This window comes from Ranitomeya imitator, chromosome 8 (genome assembly GCF_032444005.1).
Source record: "Ranitomeya imitator isolate aRanImi1 chromosome 8, aRanImi1.pri, whole genome shotgun sequence".
Taxonomy (NCBI): Eukaryota; Metazoa; Chordata; class Amphibia; order Anura; family Dendrobatidae; genus Ranitomeya; species Ranitomeya imitator.
This window is the reverse complement of record NC_091289.1, coordinates 151769138-151791596: the sequence shown is the minus strand read 5'-3', so window position 1 is coordinate 151791596 and position 22459 is coordinate 151769138. Positions and strand designations below refer to the sequence as shown.

Here is a 22459-nt window from a genome sequence, read left to right as displayed (position 1 = left end):
AGACCTTTCAAACAAGTATGGATTGTCCACAGCAGAGAACCCATTCAGGATAGGGCTACAAACGACTGACAGCAGTCACATGACCGAAGTTCGTTCTGTGCCGCTGCTACATTGCGCAGCTGGCAGCCAGACTTTTAGTGCGGTGAACTCACAGTTTTAGAATATAATTAACCTGCAGATTAATAGCATTTTCCTTCCATGACAGGCTCCCTATAAGTATTTGTAGCCAACATTTCTGCATCAAGAATCTGTCTCTTGGCAAGAAAAAGGTTTATTATTGGAATATAGGCTAAATTGGAAGGACAATGTCTTTTTTCGGCCTTGCTTACTATGTTACTATGTATTTGAATGAATGGGCAATGCTGCAAAATTCCTGAAAATTGTCAAGCTGTCGATAAGAAACTGCTTCAAATCTGCAAGGAAAAAATAAGCAACGTGTGAAAGATGTCAGAAATCTTATTCACTTTGCTGATGCAGTAAAACATGGCTTTTTTCATTGGCAAAAACACAAGGGTTGAAAGCAATGTAACATACGAAGAAGCCCTTAGTGCTCTTTCGGAAATCTCTGATCATCAGTCCAATCTTGGAACACAATGCATTGACTGGCCACGCATTTCCCACCCAAATGTTACAGCTTCATATTTATTTCTATGAAACTGTCAAGACCTCCGGCCAGTCCGTGCATTGCGATGGGAGCCGAGGATCATGGACGTCTGAAAGATCACCTATGAAGTCCCCCCCCAGCTAAAAGAATTAGTTAAATAAAAGCATCCTCAGGTGGGCTGTATACGCAGATTTGCTTTATGGATGCATAGGTCGATGTCTAAAGGTAAATTAGCAGCTTTTCTGCAACAAAACCCACACATGGTGCAAATTTTTGCAGGCACTATGCACAACACACTAGCACTGTGTGGATGTGAATCCCTACTTCTTCCAACAGGATCCACCTGTTCCAGCTTACAGCATTTTCATTGCCAGATTAAAAGGTTTATTCCCATCTATAGGAACGATCTATCCATAGGTGATCAGTGGGGTGGGGTTTGACCTGCGGTGGGCAGATGTATGCACCACAACATTAATACTCTACAGTCGTACCAGATAAAGCTATGGTCGTGCTCCGCTTCCTCTACCAGCCGCAGAGAATGAGCGAGTACACAACTCCGGCCACTTACACACTGCCCCCTGAAGAAGCAGCAAAACGCACGTTGGGGTATCTTGTGGTGACTGTTATTATCCCATGGGTAAGATATATTTTGGTTGCATATGCACAGCACTTTAACCTCTTCCCTTATGGGTGTACGTACTCAATTAACTTCACATTCAGGTTATTTACGATACTACTATAGTACATCCTTTGGGAGGGTACATCTTATGGTTTGCTTACCCATTTTTCAATATTTTTACTCGGGCTTTCTACCATCGTTAGTGAGTATACAATTGATATTATTAGTATAGCCCGAGCTATATGGATAATCGGTCACCACCTGTATGCATCATCTCTGTTATACTTGTCCAGTGATCTTGTTTTTATCTTTGCACGAATTTACTGCCTGTGTTGTTTACTGTGTTGTAACATAAATAAAATTGTATTTATACCTTTTCTAAAAAACGAACCACATGGCATTAGTGATTATTTGTATACGATTCAGTTATATTTGGGAATTTAGGCTCTTGTTTTTTTTCGTAAGATTTCTATATGGCTCTTTGAAGAGTATTCCCCATAAATATGGTCCTTTTATATTTTGGGTTCCGATATGTTTATACAACTCCGGCCAATGCTGCATTCAGAAGGGGAACATCGGAGTCAGTCCTCAGGATAAGCGATAACTTTTAACCCCTTAATCCCATATGACGTACTATCCCGTCCAGGTGACCTGGGACTTAATTCCCAGTGACGGGATAGTACGTCATATGCGATCGGCCGCGCTCACGGGGGGAGCGCGGCCGATCGCGGCCGGGTGTCAGCTGCCTATCGCAGCTGACATCCGGCACTATGTGCCAGGAGCGGTCACGGACCGCTCCCGGCACATTAACCCCCGGCACACCGCGATCAAAGATGATCGCGGTGTGCCGGCGGTGCAGGGAAGCATCGCGCAGGGAGGGGGCTCCCTGCGGGCTTCCCTGAGACGATCGGTACACGGTGATGTGCTCACCGTGTACCGAGCGTCCTCTCCCTGCAGTCCCCGGATCCAAAATGGCCGCCGGGCTGCATCCGGGTCCTGCAGGGAGCACTTCCGGGTCAGGATCAGGCTGCAGCTGCAGCTCTAATCCTGCCCGGCTGTATGTCAGATCACCGATCTGATAGAGTGCTGTGCACACTGTCAGATCGGTGATCTGTGATGTCCCCCCCTGGGACAAAGTGAAAAAGTAAAAAAAAAAATTTCCACACTTGTAAAAAAAAAAATAAAAAAAAATTCCTAAATAAAGCAGAAAAAAAAAATATTATTCCCATAAATACATTTCTTTACATAAAAAAAAAACAAAAAAACAATAAAAGTACACATATTTAGTATCGCCGCGTCCGTAACGACCCGACCTATAAAACCGGCCCACTAGTTAACCCCTTCAGTGAACACCGTAAGAAAAAAAAAAAAAAACGAGCCAAAAAACAACGCTTTATTATCATAACGCTGAACAAAGAGTGGAATAACACGCGATCAAAAAGACGGATATAAATAACCATGTTACCTCTGAAAACGTCATCTTGTCCCGCAAAAAACGAGCCGCCATATAGCATCATAACCAAAAAAATAAAAAAGTTATAGTCCTCTGAATAAAGCGATGCCAAAATAATTATTTTTTCTATAAAATAGCTTTTATCGTATAAAAGCGCCAAAACATAAAAAAAATGATATAAATGAGGTGTCGCTGTAATCGTACTGACCCGAAGAATAAAACTGCTTCATCAATTTTACCAAACGCGGAACGGTATAAACGCCTCCCCCAAAAGAAATTCATGAATAGCTGGTTTTTGGTCATTCTGCCTCACAAAAAAATCGGAATAAAAAGCGATCAAAAACTGTCACGTGTCCGAAAATGTAACCGATAAAAACGTCAACTCGTCCCGCAAAAAACAAGACCTCACATGACTCTGTGGACCAAAATATGGAAAAATTATAGGTCTCAAAATGTGGAGACGCAAAAACTTTTTTGCTATAAAAAGCGTCTTTTAGTGTGTGACGGCTGCCAATCATAAAAATCCGCTAAAAAACTCGCTATAAAAGTAAATCAAACCCCCCTTCATCACCCCCTTAGTTAGGCTAGGTTCACATTGCGTTAATGGGTTAACGCTAACGGACAGCGTTGCACGGCGAAAATGTCACAATTAACGCCGTGCAACGGGTCCGTTAGCACAACCATTGACAGCAATGTGATTTTCAGGTGTAGCGCATCGCTAGAGCGTGCCATTTTCGGCTCGCGCTAGCAAGGTGCCATTCTTTTGTGGCGCGCCTCAGACGCTGCTTGCAGCGTCCGCGGCGCGCCCGAGGTCCGATCCCCGATCTTCCAGAGCGGGGACGTTAACGCGACCACTAAACACGACACCTAAAAAGACATTGTGTTAGCGCAATCCGCTAGTGCTAAACGGATTTCCCTAACGCAATGTGAACCTAGCCTTAGGGAAAAATAATAAAATTAAAAAAAATGTATTTATTTCCATTTTCCGGTTAGGGTTAGGGTTAGGGCTAGGGTTGGGGCTAGGGTTAGGGTTTGGATTACATTTACGGTTGGGATTAGGGTTGGGATTAGAATTAGGGGTGTGTCTGGGTTAGGTGTGTGGTTAGGGTTACAGTTGGGATTAGGGTTAGTGGTGCGTTTGGATTAGGGTTTCATTTATAATTGGGGGGTTTCCACCGTTTAGACACATCAGGGGCTCTCCAAACGCGACATGGCGTCCGATCTCAATTCCAGCCAATTCTGCATTGAAAAAGTAAAACAGTGCTCCTTCACTTCCGAGCTCTCCCGTGCGCCCAAACAGGGGTTTACCCCAACATATGGGGTATCAGCGTACTCGAGACAAATTGGACAACAACTTTTTGGGTCCAAGTTCTCTTGTTATCCTTGGGAAAATAAAAATTTGGGGGGCTAAAAATCATTTTTGTGGGAAAAAAAAGGATTTTTATTTTCACGGCTCTGCGTTGTAAACTGTAGTGAAACACTTGGGGGTTCAAAGTTTTCACAACACATCTAGATAAGTTCCATGGGAGGTCTAGTTTCCAATATGGGGTCACTTGTGGGTGGTTTCTACTGTTTGGGTACATCAGGGGCTCTGCAAATGCAACGTGACGCCTGCAGACCAATCCATCTAAGTCTGCATTCCAAATGGCGCTCCTTCCCTTCCGAGCTCTGCCATGAGCCCAAACAGTGGTTCCCCCCCACATATGGGGTATCAGCGTACTCAGGACAAATTGAACAACAACTTTTGGGGTCCAATTTATTCTGTTACCCTTGTAAAAATACAAAGCTGGGGGCTAAAAAATCATTTTTGTGAAAAAAAAAAAGAATTTTTATTTTCACGGGTCTGCGTTATAAACTGTAGTGAAACACTTAGGGGTTCAAAGTTCTCACAACACATCTAGATAAGTTCCATGGGAGGTCTAGTTTCTAATATGGGGTCACTTGTGGGGGGTTTGTACTGTTTGGGTACATCAGGGGCTCTGCAAATGCAACGTGACTCCTGCAGACCAATCCATCTAAGTCTGCATTCCAAATGGCGCTCCTTCCCTTCCGAGCTCTGCCATGCGCCCAAACAGTGGTTCCCCCCCACATATGGGGTATCAGCGTACTCAGGACAAATTGGACAACAACTTTTGGGGTCCAATTTATTATGTTACCCTTGTGAAAATACAAAACTGGGGGCTAAAAAATTTTTGCGAAAAAAAAATAAATTTATTTTAACGGCTCTGCGTTATAAACTGTAGTGAAACACTTGGGGGTTCAAAGCTCTCAAAATACATCTAGATAAGTTCCTTAGAGGGTCTAGTTTCCAAAATGGTGTCACTTGTGGGGGTTTTTAATGTTTAGGCACATCAGGGGCTCTCCAAACCAACATGGCGTCCCATCTTAATTCCAGTCAATTTTGCATTGAAAAGTCAAATGGCGCTCCTTCCCTTCCGAGCTCTGCTATGCACCCAAAAAATATAGTTCTTACCGATAACGGTATTTCTCTGAGCCCATGACGGCACCACGGAGAGAGGGGATCCGCCCACCAAGGACAGGAAACCTACGGATAAAAAGGCGGTACCACTCTCCTGCATCAGTTGTTTTACATAGAGAACGATGGGAGACTACTAAACATTTGTTAAATTTTAACTGTTTATCATAACGAGATACCGCGTGTTTAAAGACTATAAATAGACTATGGCACTAATTTGATGTGTGCACCCATAAGTGAAGGGAGGGAATGTACGGGTGCCGTCATGGGCTCAGAGAAATACCGTTATCGGTAAGAACTATATTTTTCTCTGATCGCCCATGACGGCACCACGGAGAGAATTGCATAGATAGTACATTCAGGGAGGGACAACCGCCTCCAGAACCCTTTTACCAAAAGTAAGGTCTGAAGAGGAGATTAGGTCCAATCTATAGTGCCTATAGAATGTGGATGGTGAGGACCAGGTAGCAGCTCTACATATCTGGTCTATGGAAGCTCCGGCCTTCTCCGCCCAGGAAGTCGCTACTGCTCTTGTTGAGTGAGCCTTAATCTCCCCGGGAACAGACATCCCACTTGCTGAGTATGATAGACTGATGGCGTCCGTGATCCATCTTGCTATGGTGGCTTTAGATGCTTTTTTCCCCTTCCGGGGACCCTGGAAACACACAAACAGAGAGGAATCCTCCCTACTCTCTCTAGTGACTTCTAGGTAGTGTAAGAGACATCTTCTTACATCTAGTGTATGTAATGTTTGTTCCTCCTTATTTTTAGGATTGGGACAGAAGGAGGGGAGAGATATCTCTTGAGACCTGTGAAATTTTGAAGCCACTTTTGGGAGATATGCTGGGTCTGTTTTTAAAATGACCCTATCCTCTAGGAATTGTGTGTAGGGAGGGTTAGCTGAGAGAGCCTGTAAATCGCTAACCCTGCGGGCCGAAGTGAGGGCGACTAATAGAGCTGTTTTGAGGGATAGATTTTTTATTGTAGATTCGTGTAATGGCTCAAATGGAGAATTAGTCAGGGCTTTAAGGACCAAGTTTAAGTCCCATTGAGGAACAACTTTTACTGGAAGAGGCCTTGATCTTCCTGCCGCCCTGATGAATCTAGCGACCCACCTATTTGAGGCTAAATCAAAGTTGAATAGGGCTCCCAAAGCTGCCACGTGAACTTTTAGGGTGTTAGTGGCTAAACCCATCTCCAACCCGTTTTGTAGGAACTCTAATATGGAATTAAGGGGAATTTCTTTCCCTATTTTTGCACCTGATGATGACAGAAACTTTTTCCATATCTTGCCATACTGTCTTGTTGTAACAGGCTTCCTACTTTGTAACAGAGTTGAGATCAAGCCCGGAGAGAACCCCCTGCTTTCTAGTAATTTCCTTTCAAGAGCCAAGCTGTCAAGTGCAAGTTCTTGACCTGCGGATGACAGACTGGGCCCTGTGACAACAGATCTTGGAGGTCTGGTAATACCCAAGGGACTGATATTGATAACTTCCTCATCCATGAGAACCAAGGCCTCTTCGGCCAGAACGGGGCAATTAAGATGACCAGCGCCCCGTCCTCCCGAATCTTCCTCAGCACTGCTGGAATCAGAATAAGAGGAGGGAAGGCATATACCAGATGGTGACCCCAAGATATCAGGAAGGCGTCCACAGCTACTGGGTTCCCCAGGGGAGATAGGGAGCAAAAAGAGGTTACTTTTTTGTTTAGATGACTCGCAAAGAGATCTATTTTGGGAACGCCCCATCTTTCTGTGATCTGGGTGAATATCGCCTGATTTAGTTCCCATTCCCCCTGTTTTAGACTGGACCGGCTGAGGAAGTCTGCTTTGTAGTTGTCCACTCCCCTTATGTGTAAGCTTGTTAGGGATAAGAGGTTGCTCTCGGCTATTTGCAGGATTGAATTGGTCACCTCCATTAGATTTTTGGAACGGGTGCCCCCCTGGTGATTTAGGTAAGATACTACCACCCGATTGTCCGACATTACTCTTACATGGTGAGAGTGAAGGACCCCCAAGAATTCCTGAAGGGCAAATTTTACTGCAAGGAGCTCCTTCATGTTGGAGGATTTGTTGACTGTGGATGGAGACCAAGTGCCCTGGGTTACTAGGTCGCCCAGATGAGCCCCCCACCCTGAAGGGCTTGCATCCGTAGTCAGGACTTTCGAGATCTGAATTACCCACGGGACTCCCTGGGAAAGATTTTCCTGCGATTTCCACCATGTTAGAGAGTGATTGGTGCGAGGAGATAAAGTCAACTGCCCGTCTAAATGCCCTCCTAGATGGATTTGCTCCGATAATATCTGCCATTGAAGTTCTCTTGAATGTAATTGGGCCCACTGGACTGCAGGGATGCAAGAGGTCATAGAGCCTAAGAGGGACATGGCCTGACGGAGTGTTATGGAGGGGAGAGATTGGGTTCTCGATACTAAACTTTTTAGTTTTTGTATCTTGTACTCCGGGAGACGACATTCCATCTTTTTGGAGTCTAGAGTGAGACCCAGGTACTCCTGGACCTGAGAAGGCATTAGTCTGGACTTTCCCATGTTTATTAGCCAGCCCAATTCCTTCAAAGAATGCATCACTATTGCCAGTTGATCCTCGCAATGTTGCGGGGAGGAGCCTATCACCAAGAAATCGTCCAGATATGGAACGATTAGGGTATTTTCTTCTCTGAGGTGAGCCATTACCTCCGCTATCAGCTTTGTGAAAATCCTCGGAGCTATGGCAAGACCAAATGGTAGAGCTGAAAACTGGAAGTGTTTTAGGACTCCCCTGATGTGAACTGCCATCCTGAGGAATCTCTGGTGATCTTTGTGTATTGGGACGTGATAATATGCGTCCTTTAAGTCCAGGACCACCATGAAGCATTGGGGAAACAACATCTTGATAGATGACTTTATCGTTTCCATTTTGAATGCTTGAATCTCCAGGTAATCGTTTAGTTTCTTTAGATTTATAATAGTCCTGAAGGAACCGTCTGGTTTCTTCCTCAGGAATAGAGGGGAATAGTACCCTTGCCCTCTTTCTTGTGGGGGAACCTCCAGGAGTACACCCTTTTTTACTAACTCGATGACCTCGTTTTCCAGAGCCAGCTGTTCTTCTGCCGAAGATCTTATGGATGTCATCATAAAAGAGGGACGGGGGCATCTTTTGAATGTCAGCCTCAGGCCTGATTCTATAATGTTCAGAATCCATTGACTGGAGGTAATCTTTTTCCAGGCTGGAAGAAAGAGAGATAACCTCCCTCCCACCTGGGGCGAACCTTCATTGAGAAGGTTTCTTGTTATCAGTGGGGTTTTTGTTAAAGATGAACCCCTTGTTTTTGTTCCTCTTATCCTCCCACTTTCCCTGGCCTCTCCCAGGGTTCTTGCGGAAAAACCTCTTGTTCCGAAAGGGCTTCCGGTAAGAGGGGAGACCAAGGGAGGGAAAAGACTTTTTCTTGTCCCCGGCTTTTTCCAGGATGTCATCTAATGTGGAACCGAACAAAAACTCCCCTTCGCAGGGGATAGTACATAGTTTTGTTTTTGTTTGCAGATCGCCAGGCCAATTTTTAAGCCAGAGGGCACGCCTGGCCGCATTGGCGAACACTGCTGACCTGGCGGCTAACCTGATAGAGTCTGCTGAGGCGTCAGCCAGAAAAGCCGCCGCTCCCCTTATTACAGGTAATGTTTTCAGCATCGAGTCTCGGGAGGTTTTCCCTTTTAATTGACCCTCTAGTTGATTTAACCAGATCATTAGGGAGCGGGATGTGCAAGCTGCTGCCACTGCTGGTTTCAGGCCTCCTCCCGCTGACTCCCAAGAGCCCTTGAGGAAGGCGTCCGCCTTCTTGTCCATAGGGTCTTTTAGGACCCCCATGTCCTCAAACGGGAGAGCGAATTTCTTTGATGCTTTGGCTATTGCTACATCTAATTTGGGAGCTTTTTCCCAGAAGGAACAGGATTCATCCTCGAAGGGGTATTTCCTTTTCGGGGTTAGGAGAGTCTTTTTCATGGGTTTTTTCCATTCCTTTTTAATTAACGCTGCAATTGCTTCGTTAAGCGGAAAAGCTCTCCTCTTTTTTTGTTCTAATCCCCCAAACATGATGTCTTGTGCTGACTTTTTGGGGTGGGGGTCTACTATTCCCATAGTACTCCTCACTGCCTTTATGAGGCCATCAGTGTCCTCTAGCGGGAAACAATTGTGACCTCCTGAGGAAGAAGTGGATGATGAGGATAAGGAGGAGGAGTCGGAGGATGCTGAACTCGCACTATCGCTGTCAGATTTAGAGACTGGGGACGGGGACCTGTGTCTGGTCCTTCTCCGTTTTTTTCCCCTTTTAAGGGATCTAAAGGTGTCTTCCACCTGTTCTTTAATCAGGTTTTTAAGATCTGTTGCAAACCCAGGCAGGCTTTCAGATACTGTTTGCTGTATGCAGGAATTGCATAGCTGCTTTTCCCATGCGGGTGGAAGATCCTCTTTACAGATGGCACAGGCTTTGTGCTTTGTTTTGCCTACGCTTTTCCTCCCCTAAAAGAGACAAATAATAATCTTACTGTCTCTAACTTTCACGAAGATCAACTTACCACCTCCAGGACCCATAAATACCGGTTGGGGATTCTCAGCCTCTGGCTTTTTCCCCCGACGCCGTGCTGGACTCCTTGCTGTGTTGAGACCTTTGGCGTTCTTTGCCGGTGTCCTGGTAACTTTTCTGCTGTCGCCTTTTTTGCTGCTGCTGAGGCGATGCTGTAGGTGGAGGTGATCCAGGCAGGGGAGACGCCGGGTCGCTCATACTGCTGCTGGTCTGCTGCTAATAACGCTGGCTCCTGATGCTGCGACGCTTAGTAGCTCCTAAGGCTCTTGCTGATAAACTGCAGAGCCGCTGAGAGGAAGTAAATCCCCCATTTTTAAAGCTCCCGTCGCTTTCCCCGGCGCCTGCGCAGTAGCGCTTAACCGACGGCGAGGAGCGCCTGCGCAGACGCTTCTGCGGCGCCTTTGGAACGCCCAAGCGACCTATCCTTTGGCGACGCCTGCGCAGACGCTTCTGCGGCGCCTTTGGAACGCCCAAGCGACCTATCTTTTGGCGACGCCTGCGCAGTAGCGCTCAGCCGACGGCGAGGAGCGCCGAACGCCGACGCCTGCGCAGATCCAGCCCAGCGTCTCGCGAGACCAGCGCAACTCCTGGCATGCGCCGTACTCACAGGATGGCCGCCCGGAGTGCAGATATGGCGCAGCTGACCGGCCCCCCGGTCCTATGCAGACCCTACTGCGTGGCTCTGCATACCCGATGGCGTGCAGTGTGCAGGCTGACGCGTGCTAGGGGAGGGCCACGCCGCACCTCCCGCAACCACAGAGGGACCCCCCTGGATGTTGCCGCTGCTGCATCTTACCTGGGGAGGTGACCGCGAACTCCTTGTCACCTCCCCCGCACACCCTGTCGGCCCACTGGCTCCCAGCGGTGGCGCTTCGGGTCACCACCCTAGCCGAGGCAGAGGGACCCCAGCTGCCTGAATCGGACTGGTTGGCCCCGGAATTCCAACGACGACTGGTAAGTCCGTAGGTCTCCCATCAAGGACAGGAAACCAACTGATGCAGGAGAGTGGTACCGCCTTTTTATCCGTAGGTTTCCTGTCCTTGGTGGGCGGATCCCCTCTCTCCGTGGTGCCGTCATGGGCGATCAGAGAAAAGTGGTTTACCCCCACATATGGGGTATCGTCGCACTCAGGACAAATTGCACAACAACTTTTGTGGTCTAATTTCTTCTCTTACCCTTGGGAAAATAAAAAATTGGGGGCGAAAAGATCATTTTTGTGAAAAAATAAGATTTTTTATTTTTACGGCTCTGCATTATAAACTTCTGTGAAGCACTTGTTGGGTCAAAGTGCTCACCACACATCTAGATAAGTTCCTTAAGGGGTCTACTTTTCAAAATGGTGTCACTTGTGAGGGGTTCCAATGTTTAGGCACATCAGGGGCTCTCCAAACGCAACATGGCGTCCCATCTCAATTCCAGTCAATTTTGCATTGAAAAGTCAAATGGCGCTCCTTTCCTTCCGAGCTCTGCCATGCGCCCAAACAGTGGTTTACCCCCACATATGGGGTATCGTCGCACTCAGGACAAATTGCACAACAACTTTTGTGGTCTAATTTCTTCTCTTACCCTTGGGAAAATAAAAAATTGGTGGCGAAAAGATTATTTTTGTGAAAAAATATTTTTTATTTTTACGGCTCTGCATTATAAACTTCTGTGAAGCACTTGTTGGGTCAAAGTGCTCACCACACCTCTAGATAAGTTCCTTAAGGGGTCTACTTTCCAAAATGGTGTCACTTGTGGGGATTTCAATGTTTAGGCACATCAGGGGCTCTCCAAACGCAACATGGCATCCCATCTCAATTCCAGTCAATTTTGCATTGAAAAGTAAAATGGCGCTCCTTCCCTTCCGAGCTCTGCCATACGCCCAAACAATGGTTTACACCCATATACGGGGTATCAGCGTACTCAGGACAAATTGGCCAACAATTTTTGAGGTTCAATTTCTTCTCTTACTCTTGGGAAAATAAAAAATTGGGGGCGAAAAGATCATTTTTGTGAAAAAATATGATTTTTTATTTTTACGGCTCTGCATTATAAACTTCTGTGAAGCAATTGGTGGGTCAAAGTGGTCACCACACATCTAGATAAGTTCCTTAGGGTGTCTACTTTCCAAAATGGTGTCACTTGTGGGGGGTTTCAATGTTTAGGCACATCAGTGGCTCTCCAAACGCAACATGGTGTCCCATCTCAATTCCTGTCAATTTTGCATTTAAAAGTCAAATGGCGCTCCTTCCCTTCCGAGCTCTGCCATGCGCCCAAACAGTGGTTTACCCCCACATATGGGGTATCAGCGTACTCAGTACAGATTGTACAACAATGTTTGGCATCCATTTTATCCTGTTACCCTTGGTAAAATAAAACAAATTGGAGCTGAAATAAATTTTGTGTGAAAAAAAGTTAAATATTCATTTTTATTTAAACATTCCAAAAATTCCTGTGAAACCCCTGAAGGGTTAATAAACTTCTTGAATGTGGTTTTGAGCACCTTGAGGGGTGCAGTTTTTAGAATGGTGTCACACTTGGGTATTTTCTATCATATAGACCCCTCAAAATGACATCAAATGAGATGTGGTCCCTAAAAAAAAATGGTGTTGTAAAAATGAGAAATTGCTGGTCAACTTTGAACCCTTATAACTCCCTAACAAAAAAAAATTTTGGTTCCAAAATTGTGCTGATGTAAAGGAGACATGTGGGAAATGTTACTTATTAAGTATTTTGCGTGACATATCTCTGTGATTTAAGGGCATAAAAATTTAAAGTTGGAAAATTGCGAAATTTTCAAAATTTTCGCCAAATTTCCGTTTTTTTCACAAATAAACGCAAGTTATATCGAATAAATGTTACTACTAAAATGAAGTACAATATGTCACGAGAAAACAATGTCAGAATCGCCAAGATCCCTTGAAGCGTTCCAGAGTTATAACCTCATAAAGGGACAGTGGTCAGAATTGTAAAAATTGGCCCGGTCATTAACGTGCAAACCACCCTCGGGGCTTAAGGGGTTAAATATGGGAATATCCCATTAAGTCGTTTTTTCATACCTGTAGGTTCATACTGTGCAAAAATAATAAATCTGCTTTACGTCCTGCTTAGCATCAATAGTGATTGTGACCACTGCTGCCCATCCTTGGGCTTAGTGGTTACATGACAACACTGGCACAGCGACTGGCTGCAGTGGTCACATAACTGATGCAGCTTGTAAACAATGCCCAGGGGCAGCAGCACATGGTGAGTAATAGCAATTTAGGTCTGTTAGTCCTGGAAAACCCCCTTTTAATACAGTTTATTGCAGTTAGAACAGAGTCACACCTGCACATGTACGAAGAATAGGAAAACATCGGCAAGACAAGAGTTAATGAAATAATAATAATCAGCATAATGGTTAGAAGATCCCGGACGCTGGCGGGGGACGTGACCCCACAGGTCCGGGGAGCACCATGTCCCCCAGTATAAGCCCAAACCGGTGTAGATATGAGCAGAGCCCCGCAGTGACGTCACTACAGGCTGTATTCCTGCAGTGTAACCATCACACGTCTCATACACCCCGTATCTGAGACTACAATATATAAGTCCTGCTTCTTCTCACCTGTGGCATCCTCCCCCGCCATCTTCCCCAGTATAGCGCTCACAGCCTCACAGAATAATGGCGGCAAACACGACCCGTCCGCGGTCGCTGCAATATAGAAACATCCCGCCTTTCAGAGAGGGGCGGGACGTTCTTCGAAAACTGAGCTTTGATTGGATGTATTACCTGAGAAGCGTTTGTCTGTTCCAATCAGAGCGTTCAACGCTTCCTGTACTTGTGATTGGACAGCGCTGATTGGTGGGCTGGATCAGTTATAAGAGGCGTCTGTTGTGTAGCATAATTTCTGAGGTATATTTTCGCTGCGCGGCTGACTGACAGGTAGCTGAGCGCTTAGGCTCTGGCAGGGGCTGTGCTCCGTAGTGTGACATGTTGTTATTTGAGGACTGTTGTCTCAACAATGGTTAACATTGCAAAGTGTTTGTAAAATGAGCAACTTAACAGTCTCCCCAAATGTAGAGTCTAGCTGCCCAGTGTGGTAGAAGATTAGCCGTACCTCAGTCGTAAGGTGCCTGAAAAAAAGATGCTCCTGGATGTGGCCAAGTGCCCTTTGCACCATTTCGTCCCGTCAAGTTGCATTTTTGGTGGCACCTGACTGGTCTCGCATGAGTAGAGTGAGCGCACCGACAATGCTCTCGCATGAGTAGAGTGAGCGCACCGACAATGCCCTCGCATGAGTAGAGTGAGCGCACCGACAATGCTCTCGCATGAGTAGAGTGAGCGCACCGACAATGCCTGAGCCGGCCAGTCGCACACAGTGTCTGCACGGATGCTGTTTTCTACCTGGTTCTTCTCAGGCTGCTGCTCAGATAAGGTGTTATACGAGCATGCTCGTGTCCTAATTGAGTATTTTCGGCCTACTCAAGATATGCTCAAGTAGCCGCAGCTTTACGACAACTGCAACACATGCAGGGATTTCCTAACAAACAGGTACTGACCTGAGGAATACAGCTGCCTTGTCAATTTTACCACATGTGGAAAGGCATGAAAAACACAATTCATGAATTAACATTTTTTTGGTTCATTTGATCTCCCAAAAATCAGAATAGAAAGCGGTCAAAAAATGTGACAGAAAACGGTACCAATAAAAAAGTCAGTTCATCCTGCAAAAAACAGCCATAACATGACTGTCGGTTGCAATATGGAAAAATTATGGCTCTCAAAATATTGCAATGCAAAAAAAGTTTTTGCAGTAAAAAGCATCTTTTAGTGTATGACAGCAGCTAAACATAAAAACCTGAAATCAGTAATCGCACCGACCCGAAAAAGTCGCCTAATCACTTATACCACACGAGGAACGGCGTAAATCATAAAACCAATTCTTCACCTGCTGTTGATTTTTTTTTTTTTTTCCATTCTGCCTCCCAAAGATCGCAGTAAGGTTCAGCTCACATTTATCCTGCGCTCTACGCTGAGCGCTTGCATCGGGGTTTCCATGTAAATGTCTGAAATACGTGATTTAGATGGAACCTCTGGCGGAAGATTCCCTATAACGAGGCAGATGGAGGCACTGTGGACACTCTGGCCTGTTATCTGGCAGTGTACATTGTCTCAGGACTGTGTAAATGTGCGGTCTGCCATAGTTTTGAGCATTTCTGAAAAGGACAACACTGACCAGAGGCCAGACGGAGTCCAGAGTAAAGGTACCTTCACACTAAGCGACGCTGCAGCGATACCGACAACGATGTCGATCGCTGCAGCGTCGCTGTTTGGTCGCTGGAGAGCTGTCACACAGACACCTCTCCAGCGACCAACGATCCCGAGGTGCAGGAGGAGTGCAGAGAAGCAGAGCGCCGGAGGACAGACAGCGGTAGGTAAGTATGTAATGTTTGTTTTTTTTACTTTTACGCTGGTAACCAGGGTAAACATCGGGTTACTAAGCGCGGCCCTGCGCTTAGTAACCCGATGTTTACCCTGGTTACCAGTGAAGACATTGCTGGATCAGTGTCACACACGCCGATCCAGCGATGTCAGCGGGAGATCCAGCGACGAAATAAAGTTCTGGACTTTCCTCAGCGACCAACGATCTCCCAGCAGGGGCCTGATCGTTGGTCGCTGTCACACAGAACGATTTCCTTTTCGATATCGTTGCTACGTCACAAAAAGCAACGATATTGTTAACGATATCGTTATGTGTGAAGGTACCTTAACTCTGCTGCCTCATTATAACGGAAACAGGAACACATGGGCTACTTGCACAGTGAACAAGTCTGTATGATCATGTTCACACACCACCAAGAAACCTGAAGACACAAAAGAGAATAGTAAAACCAAAAACACTCAGTTTGAAAAAATGTTGCAGTAATCCGCAAGTGCTAGTAAAAGATGTAAAAAACAGGGTATTTGGTTGATACGTTTTTTGCAAAAAATGTATACTAAGCTGCTCTACCAATCTTCACGGTATACCCTTATCAGAGCAGTCCTAACTAATGTATGCAATCCCTATCTGATGTATTTAAAAACCTGATCATCTGTATATAACCTGTGTGAACAGGGTTCAGAGAGGAAAAAATCCATGTGTGCATACAGGGTAGAACAGCTTTTGTGCAGATAGCCCAAGAGGAGTGGTGGAACTCCCCAGTCTTGTAGACACAAGAGAACAATTATGGAAACAGGAACACATGGGCTACTTGCACAGTGAACAAGTCTGTATGATCATGTTCACACACCACCAAGAAACCTGAAGACACAAAAGAGAATAGTAAAACCAAAAACACTCAGTTTGAAAAAATGTTGCAGTAATCCGCAAGTGCTAGTAAAAGATGTAAAAAACAGGGTATTTGGTTGATACGTTTTTTGCAAAAAATGTATACTAAGCTGCTCTACCAATCTTCACAGTATACCCTTATCAGAGCAGTCCTAACTAATGTATGCAATCCCTATCTGATGTATTTAAAAACCTGATCATCTGTATATAACCTGTGTGAACAGGGTTCAGAGAGGAAAAAATCCATGTGTGCATACAGGGTAGAACAGCTTTTGTGCAGATAGCCCAAGAGGAGTGGTGGAACTCCCCAGTCTTGTAGACACAAGAGAACAATTATGGAAACAGGAACACATGGGCTACTTGCACAGTGAACAAGTCTGTATGATCATGTTCACACACCACCAAGAAACCTGAAGACACAAAAGAGAATAGTAAAACCAAAAACACTCAGTTTGAAAAAATGTTGCAGTAATCCGCAAGTGCTAGTAAAAGATGTAAAAAACAGGGTATTTGGTTGATACGTTTTTTGCAAAAAATGTATACTAAGCTGCTCTACCAATCTTCACGGTATACCCTTATCAGAGCAGTCCTAACTAATGTATGCAATCCCTATCTGATGTATTTAAAAACCTGATCATCTGTATATAACCTGTGTGAACAGGGTTCAGAGAGGAAAAAATCCATGTGTGCATACAGGGTAGAACAGCTTTTGTGCAGATAGCCCAAGAGGAGTGGTGGAACTCCCCAGTCTTGTAGACACAAGAGAACAATTATGGAAACAGGAACACATGGGCTACTTGCACAGTGAACAAGTCTGTATGATCATGTTCACACACCACCAAGAAACCTGAAGACACAAAAGAGAATAGTAAAACCAAAAACACTCAGTTTGAAAAAATGTTGCAGTAATCCGCAAGTGCTAGTAAAAGATGTAAAAAACAGGGTATTTGGTTGATACGTTTTTTGCAAAAAATGTATACTAAGCTGCTCTACCAATCTTCACGGTATACCCTTATCAGAGCAGTCCTAACTAATGTATGCAATCCCTATCTGATGTATTTAAAAACCTGATCATCTGTATATAACCTGTGTGAACAGGGTTCAGAGAGGAAAAAATCCATGTGTGCATACAGGGTAGAACAGCTTTTGTGCAGATAGCCCAAGAGGAGTGGTGGAACTCCCCAGTCTTGTAGACACAAGAGAACAATTATGGAAACAGGAACACATGGGCTAGCACTTATTGTCAGATTGCTTATGCTGCATATCTGGTGGTTGTTGGTGGTTGTTATTTCAGAAGGTTTTGTGCATGTGATAATTCCCCTTTTTCTCCTACTTTGGTCTAACCCCATCCTCCACTTCCCGATGCATTCCTCTGTTGTTTGTGTGTGTATGTTTGTAAGATTGGTATTTTTCGTTATCCCTGTTCGTATTACCTTGTTAGCCTGGTTGGTGTATTATGATACACTACTACTCCCCTCTTCCCTGGGTGGGGGAAGGGTACAGACTGAGGATGGATTCAGGAGCTAAGGCAAGGTACGTGGCCCCGGCGTCTTCACCATCAGAAGTAATCCGGAGTACAGGGCGAGCTGGGGTATCCCTAGCGATAGGGATATGTAAGGAGCACCCAGACACCCAACAACAGAGTCATGACAATAAGGGTATACCGTGAAGATTGGTAGAGCAGCTTAGTATACATTTTTTGCAAAAAACGTATCAACCAAATACCCTGTTTTTTACATCTTTTACTAGCACTTGCGGATTACTGCAACATTTTTTCAAACTGAGTGTTTTTGGTTTTACTATTCTCTTTTGTGTCTTCAGGTTTCTTGGTGGTGTGTGAACATGATCATACAGACTTGTTCACTGTGCAAGTAGCCCATGTGTTCCTGTTTCCATAATTGTTCTCTTGTGTCTACAAGACTGGGGAGTTCCACCACTCCTCTTGGGCTATCTGCACAAAAGCTGTTCTACCCTGTATGCACACATGGATTTTTTCCTCTCTGAACCCTGTTCACACAGGTTATATACAGATGATCAGGTTTTTAAATACATCAGATAGGGATTGCATACATTAGTTAGGACTGCTCTGATAAGGGTATACCGTGAAGATTGGTAGAGCAGCTTAGTATACATTTTTTGCAAAAAACGTATCAACCAAATACCCTGTTTTTTACATCTTTTACTAGCACTTGCGGATTACTGCAACATTTTTTCAAACTGAGTGTTTTTGGTTTTACTATTCTCTTTTGTGTCTTCATGCCTCATTATAACGAATGGATCCCTCGGGTTTTATCTGAACCACTTCAGTCAGCAATTTAGATAGAAACTAAAGTAAGTAGTCAGCATAGAGCGCAAATGTTATGTAAAATGTTCCCAATAAAAGCTTCAACTCAATCCACAAAAAAAGCTAGCCCTCACTGAGGTCTGTCATCTGTTAATGGAAATATAGGGGGCTTCCACTTTACTGATAGAACAAAGGCTCTGGAAAAGTGCTATGGCTCCTCGCATCCCAAAATAAATCCGGCACACACCTCTGCTCCATGTATTTTGCTGCGCTCAGCTGTCTCTGGTACTTGCATTAAAGTGCTTTTCCACTATTTGGACAACCCCCTTCTGAATCTGTTTGCCCCCAGTCAAATAACACTTAGGCCTCGTTGACACGGTCAGTATTTTACATCAGTATTTATAATCTAAAATCAGGAGTGGGACAATCAGAGGTAAAGTAAGATAGAAACTTGTCACACACTCCTGCGTTTGGCTTACAAATATTGATGTAAAATACTGAATGTGTGAACGTGGCCTTATACTCACTACTGGTGCTAGCGCTACTTCTGCAGTGTCAGCACTGGCTCTCCAGTATCAAGCAATAACTGTAGCTTCACTCTCCCCTCCTTCGGACAATTCAGACATCCAGAGGAAGTAAGATCTGCGACTGACTGTATACGGACCGGATGACAAGTGTAAATGAAATCGTCCCAATCTTCTGGATGAGAATGGGACCAATTTTTTAATACACTCGTGTGATCCTAGCCTTATTACTTTATTGGAAGCAATCATAGTGGACCGAGTAGTGGAAAACCCCTTTAAAAAAAATGGAGTAAAGGTGCAGATGCTCGACCTTCATTCAGACAAATTATGCATTCTCAGGATCATTGTGGGTAACTGGTTGGACACCCAGTTATTGGGATGTTATCCCAAATTCTATGGATTCTTGTCATTTATGATCTTGATACATACCCTATAATGCTACATAATACAAAATATTTTGAACAATTGTAGCCTTCATCTTTGTTGGAAGAGTTTGGGGAAGGTCCTTTTCTGTCCCAGCATGGCTGTTCTCCAAACCACAAAGTGAGGTTCATAAAGAGCACAGATCTCAACCCCATCTAAAACTTTTTGGGATGAACTAGAATAGAGACTGCACGCCTGGCCTTCTCATTTAATATCAATATCTGACCTCACAAGTGCTCTTCTGGACGATCAGGCAATAATTTCCACAAACGCCTCCAAAATCTTGTAGAAAACCTTCTCAGAAGAGTGGCGATTACATTAGCAGCAAAGGAAGCACCAACATCATATAAGTTCCTATGGATGTAGAATGGGACGTAATAAAAGGTCCAGTAATATTTGGTGTTTGACTTGACAAATTTAACTGGAATAGCTTGCAGGCACCAATGTGAATTAGCAGCACTCCTGAAATGTAAAATCGTCAGGAAACCTCAAAAGTAACCCAATTTTAGAAAGTACGCCTTTCAAGGAATACATATAGGGGCGTAGTGAACATTTTGACCCCACAGGTGTCTCCCAAATTTTTTGGACCCACAAGAAAGTTTATATTCAATGGAACGCAATTTGTAAATAGAAATATTTTATGTTATAATAGGACATTGAAGTGAGTTACAAAATATAAGCAGGTTTTTCATTTTGTCTTTTTTCTGCTCGTGCTTGTAGAAATTTTCTACTCCAAATCGATTTGCCTATGGCAATTTTACTTTGCATGGAACATCTGTTTTAAAATAAACAGGCTTTTACATTTAAGGTGACACTGCTAATAGAAATATTTTTTCAGGCAATTGCTCCTTTGCTTTTCTGGCCTCTTCTGAATTGCACACCAAAAACACATTAAATATACAACAACACATAAAAAATACAGTACACAGACTCTTTCTTTACAGCTCCAAGACAGTTTAATTTTTGATTTCCCCCAAGTCCAACACCTGATCTACCATATGCTTTGAATCTTTGCAGCTTCAAAAGATTACATGCTGGTCCCCAAGCATGAATAGTTAGGAGATGAGTGACAGATCATTTACACCAGAAGGTTTAAGTTTAGATTCTTTTTCTTATAGTCCAACAAATAATATGCAATAAATGTATAAAGCAGTGATATGACAGCAGTCGTGTGTTGTGTGGCATTAGCAGTTGTGGTCGTAGTCCAGTTATATTAGTTATTGCTTGTAATTTTGTTAATTTTACATTACATATTTGTGCAATGGAGCACAAACCCTACCCTAACATACTTTGTAGATTGATTTTACTTGCTGGAAAAGCTTGTCTTCTACATATACTGTATGTTTGTATGCAAGATTTTCATATACCTACTAAAGTTGCATATTGAATGCCATGACTGCAGTGTACATTGTAAAGTAGAACTTTGTTCTGCAATTGGTATTTCTATGACTAAAGTGAAGTGCGAAGTCTAAGGTCGGGGTTTGGGGGCTCTAGCTATTAAAATAAAGGGTTAAATCGCGGAAAAAACTGGCGTGGGCTCCCGCGCAATTTTCTCCACCAGAGTGGGAAAGCCAGTGACTGAGGGCAGATATTAATAGCCTGGAGAGGGTCCATGGTTATTGCCCTCCCCCCCCGGCTAAAAACATCTGCCCCCAGCCACCCCAGAAAAGGCACATCTGGAAGATGCGCCTATTCTGGCACTTGGCCTCTCTCTTCCCACTCCCTTGTAGCAGTGGGATATGGGGTAATAAAGGGTTAATGTCACCTTGCTATTGTAAGGTGACATTAAGCCAGATTAATAATGGAGAGGTGTCAGTAAGACCACCTATCCATTATTAATCCAATAGTAATAAATGGTTTATAAAACACACACACTCACAATATGAAAAAAGTATTTTATTGAAAGAAAGACACAGGGTGTTGTAATAGTTTATTATACTCTCAATCCAATTGAAGACCCTCGTTCTGTAAAAAATCAACAATATCCCATACCTTCCGTCGATCAGTCTTGTCCCACGCTGTAAATCCATCCGAAGGGGTTAAATAATTTTACAAGCCGGAGCCTGCTAATGCAGCTGTGCTCCTGACTGTAAAATCTGGGAAATGAATGGAAAGCAGGGGAACCTAGACTTGCGGTGCTGCACCCCCTGCTGGCATAACCTCAGATGAACTCGAGCGTAAGAAAATATTCAGAAAAATGTCCACGCTCGAGTTCATCGATGTGATCGCGTTGCTGCAAGGATCTCTTACCACCTCCTCCCTGCAGCAGGACCGGATCCAAAATGGCCGCGGGGCTGCATCCGGGTCCTGGAGGTGGCTTACCAGCGCCTGCTCAGAGCAAGCGCTGGTAAGCCTGTAGGAGTGCACATCAGATCGCTGGGGCAATGTTATAGTGTAAAAAAAAAATATTCACATGTGTAAAAAAAAAAAAATATATATATATTGTTCCTATAAATACATTTCTTTATCTAAATAAAAAAAAAAAAAACAATAAAAATACACATATTTAGTATCGCCGCATCCGTAGCGACCCAACCTATAAAACTGTCCCACTAGTTAACCCCTTCAGTGAACACCGTAAAAACAAAAAAAAGCCTGATAATATATGCACTCATGCACTTTGTGATTTAAATAGGGCTCACACTCACTGCAATATAGGAGGGATTCCTGTGTTAATGATGATGGCATTGCTGTAGATATATTAGCACTTTCCACTTTATTCTATTTATTATATGCAATGGTCAGTGACACGATATCCCCTTTATGAATATTTTTAAGTAAACGCTATTTCATTTTACTGCCTTTAGTCGTTGCTTACCTGTGCCTCATTTAGTTGCTTTGAGAATATTCCTTTTGTGTATTTTATTTTAAATTTTAATCAATCTTGAATAAAAATAACTTTTAATTATATTTCTTTGCCTAAGCCTCTTTGTCCCCTTTGACAGAAAAGGGATGATGTATATTATGGTTATTATATGAGGTTTGTATTTTTGTGATGTACATATTGATAATTAGATTTACTGCCAATTCTCTTCGTGCAGAGCAGTGACTGTTAATTTCATAACCTGAATATACTGATAGGCAGACATACCTTGAAAAGTGGGTGACTGAAGCATGCTGCTGAGTCTTTTGAGCCCTACTCTTTATCAGGGAGCCCCAAAATGTTAAATGGAATTACCCAATCAGATACCAGACATTGTTCTGTATAATAATCA

At 43.9% G+C, this 22459-nt stretch overlaps 1 protein-coding gene across 1 annotated transcript in view; it reads right to left on the bottom strand.

The window, feature by feature from the left end:
- The window catches only part of CDC7 (cell division cycle 7), an 83042-nt gene extending 69635 nt beyond the window's left edge, over nucleotides 1-13407 (bottom strand). Inside the window, exon 1 of the mRNA XM_069737553.1 lies at nucleotides 13310-13407. Coding sequence (XP_069593654.1) covers nucleotides 13310-13331 — 22 coding nt within the window. The 5' untranslated portion in view covers nucleotides 13332-13407. The remainder of the gene's footprint in view (nucleotides 1-13309) is intronic.
- Nucleotides 13408-22459: the final 9052 nt, after the last annotated feature.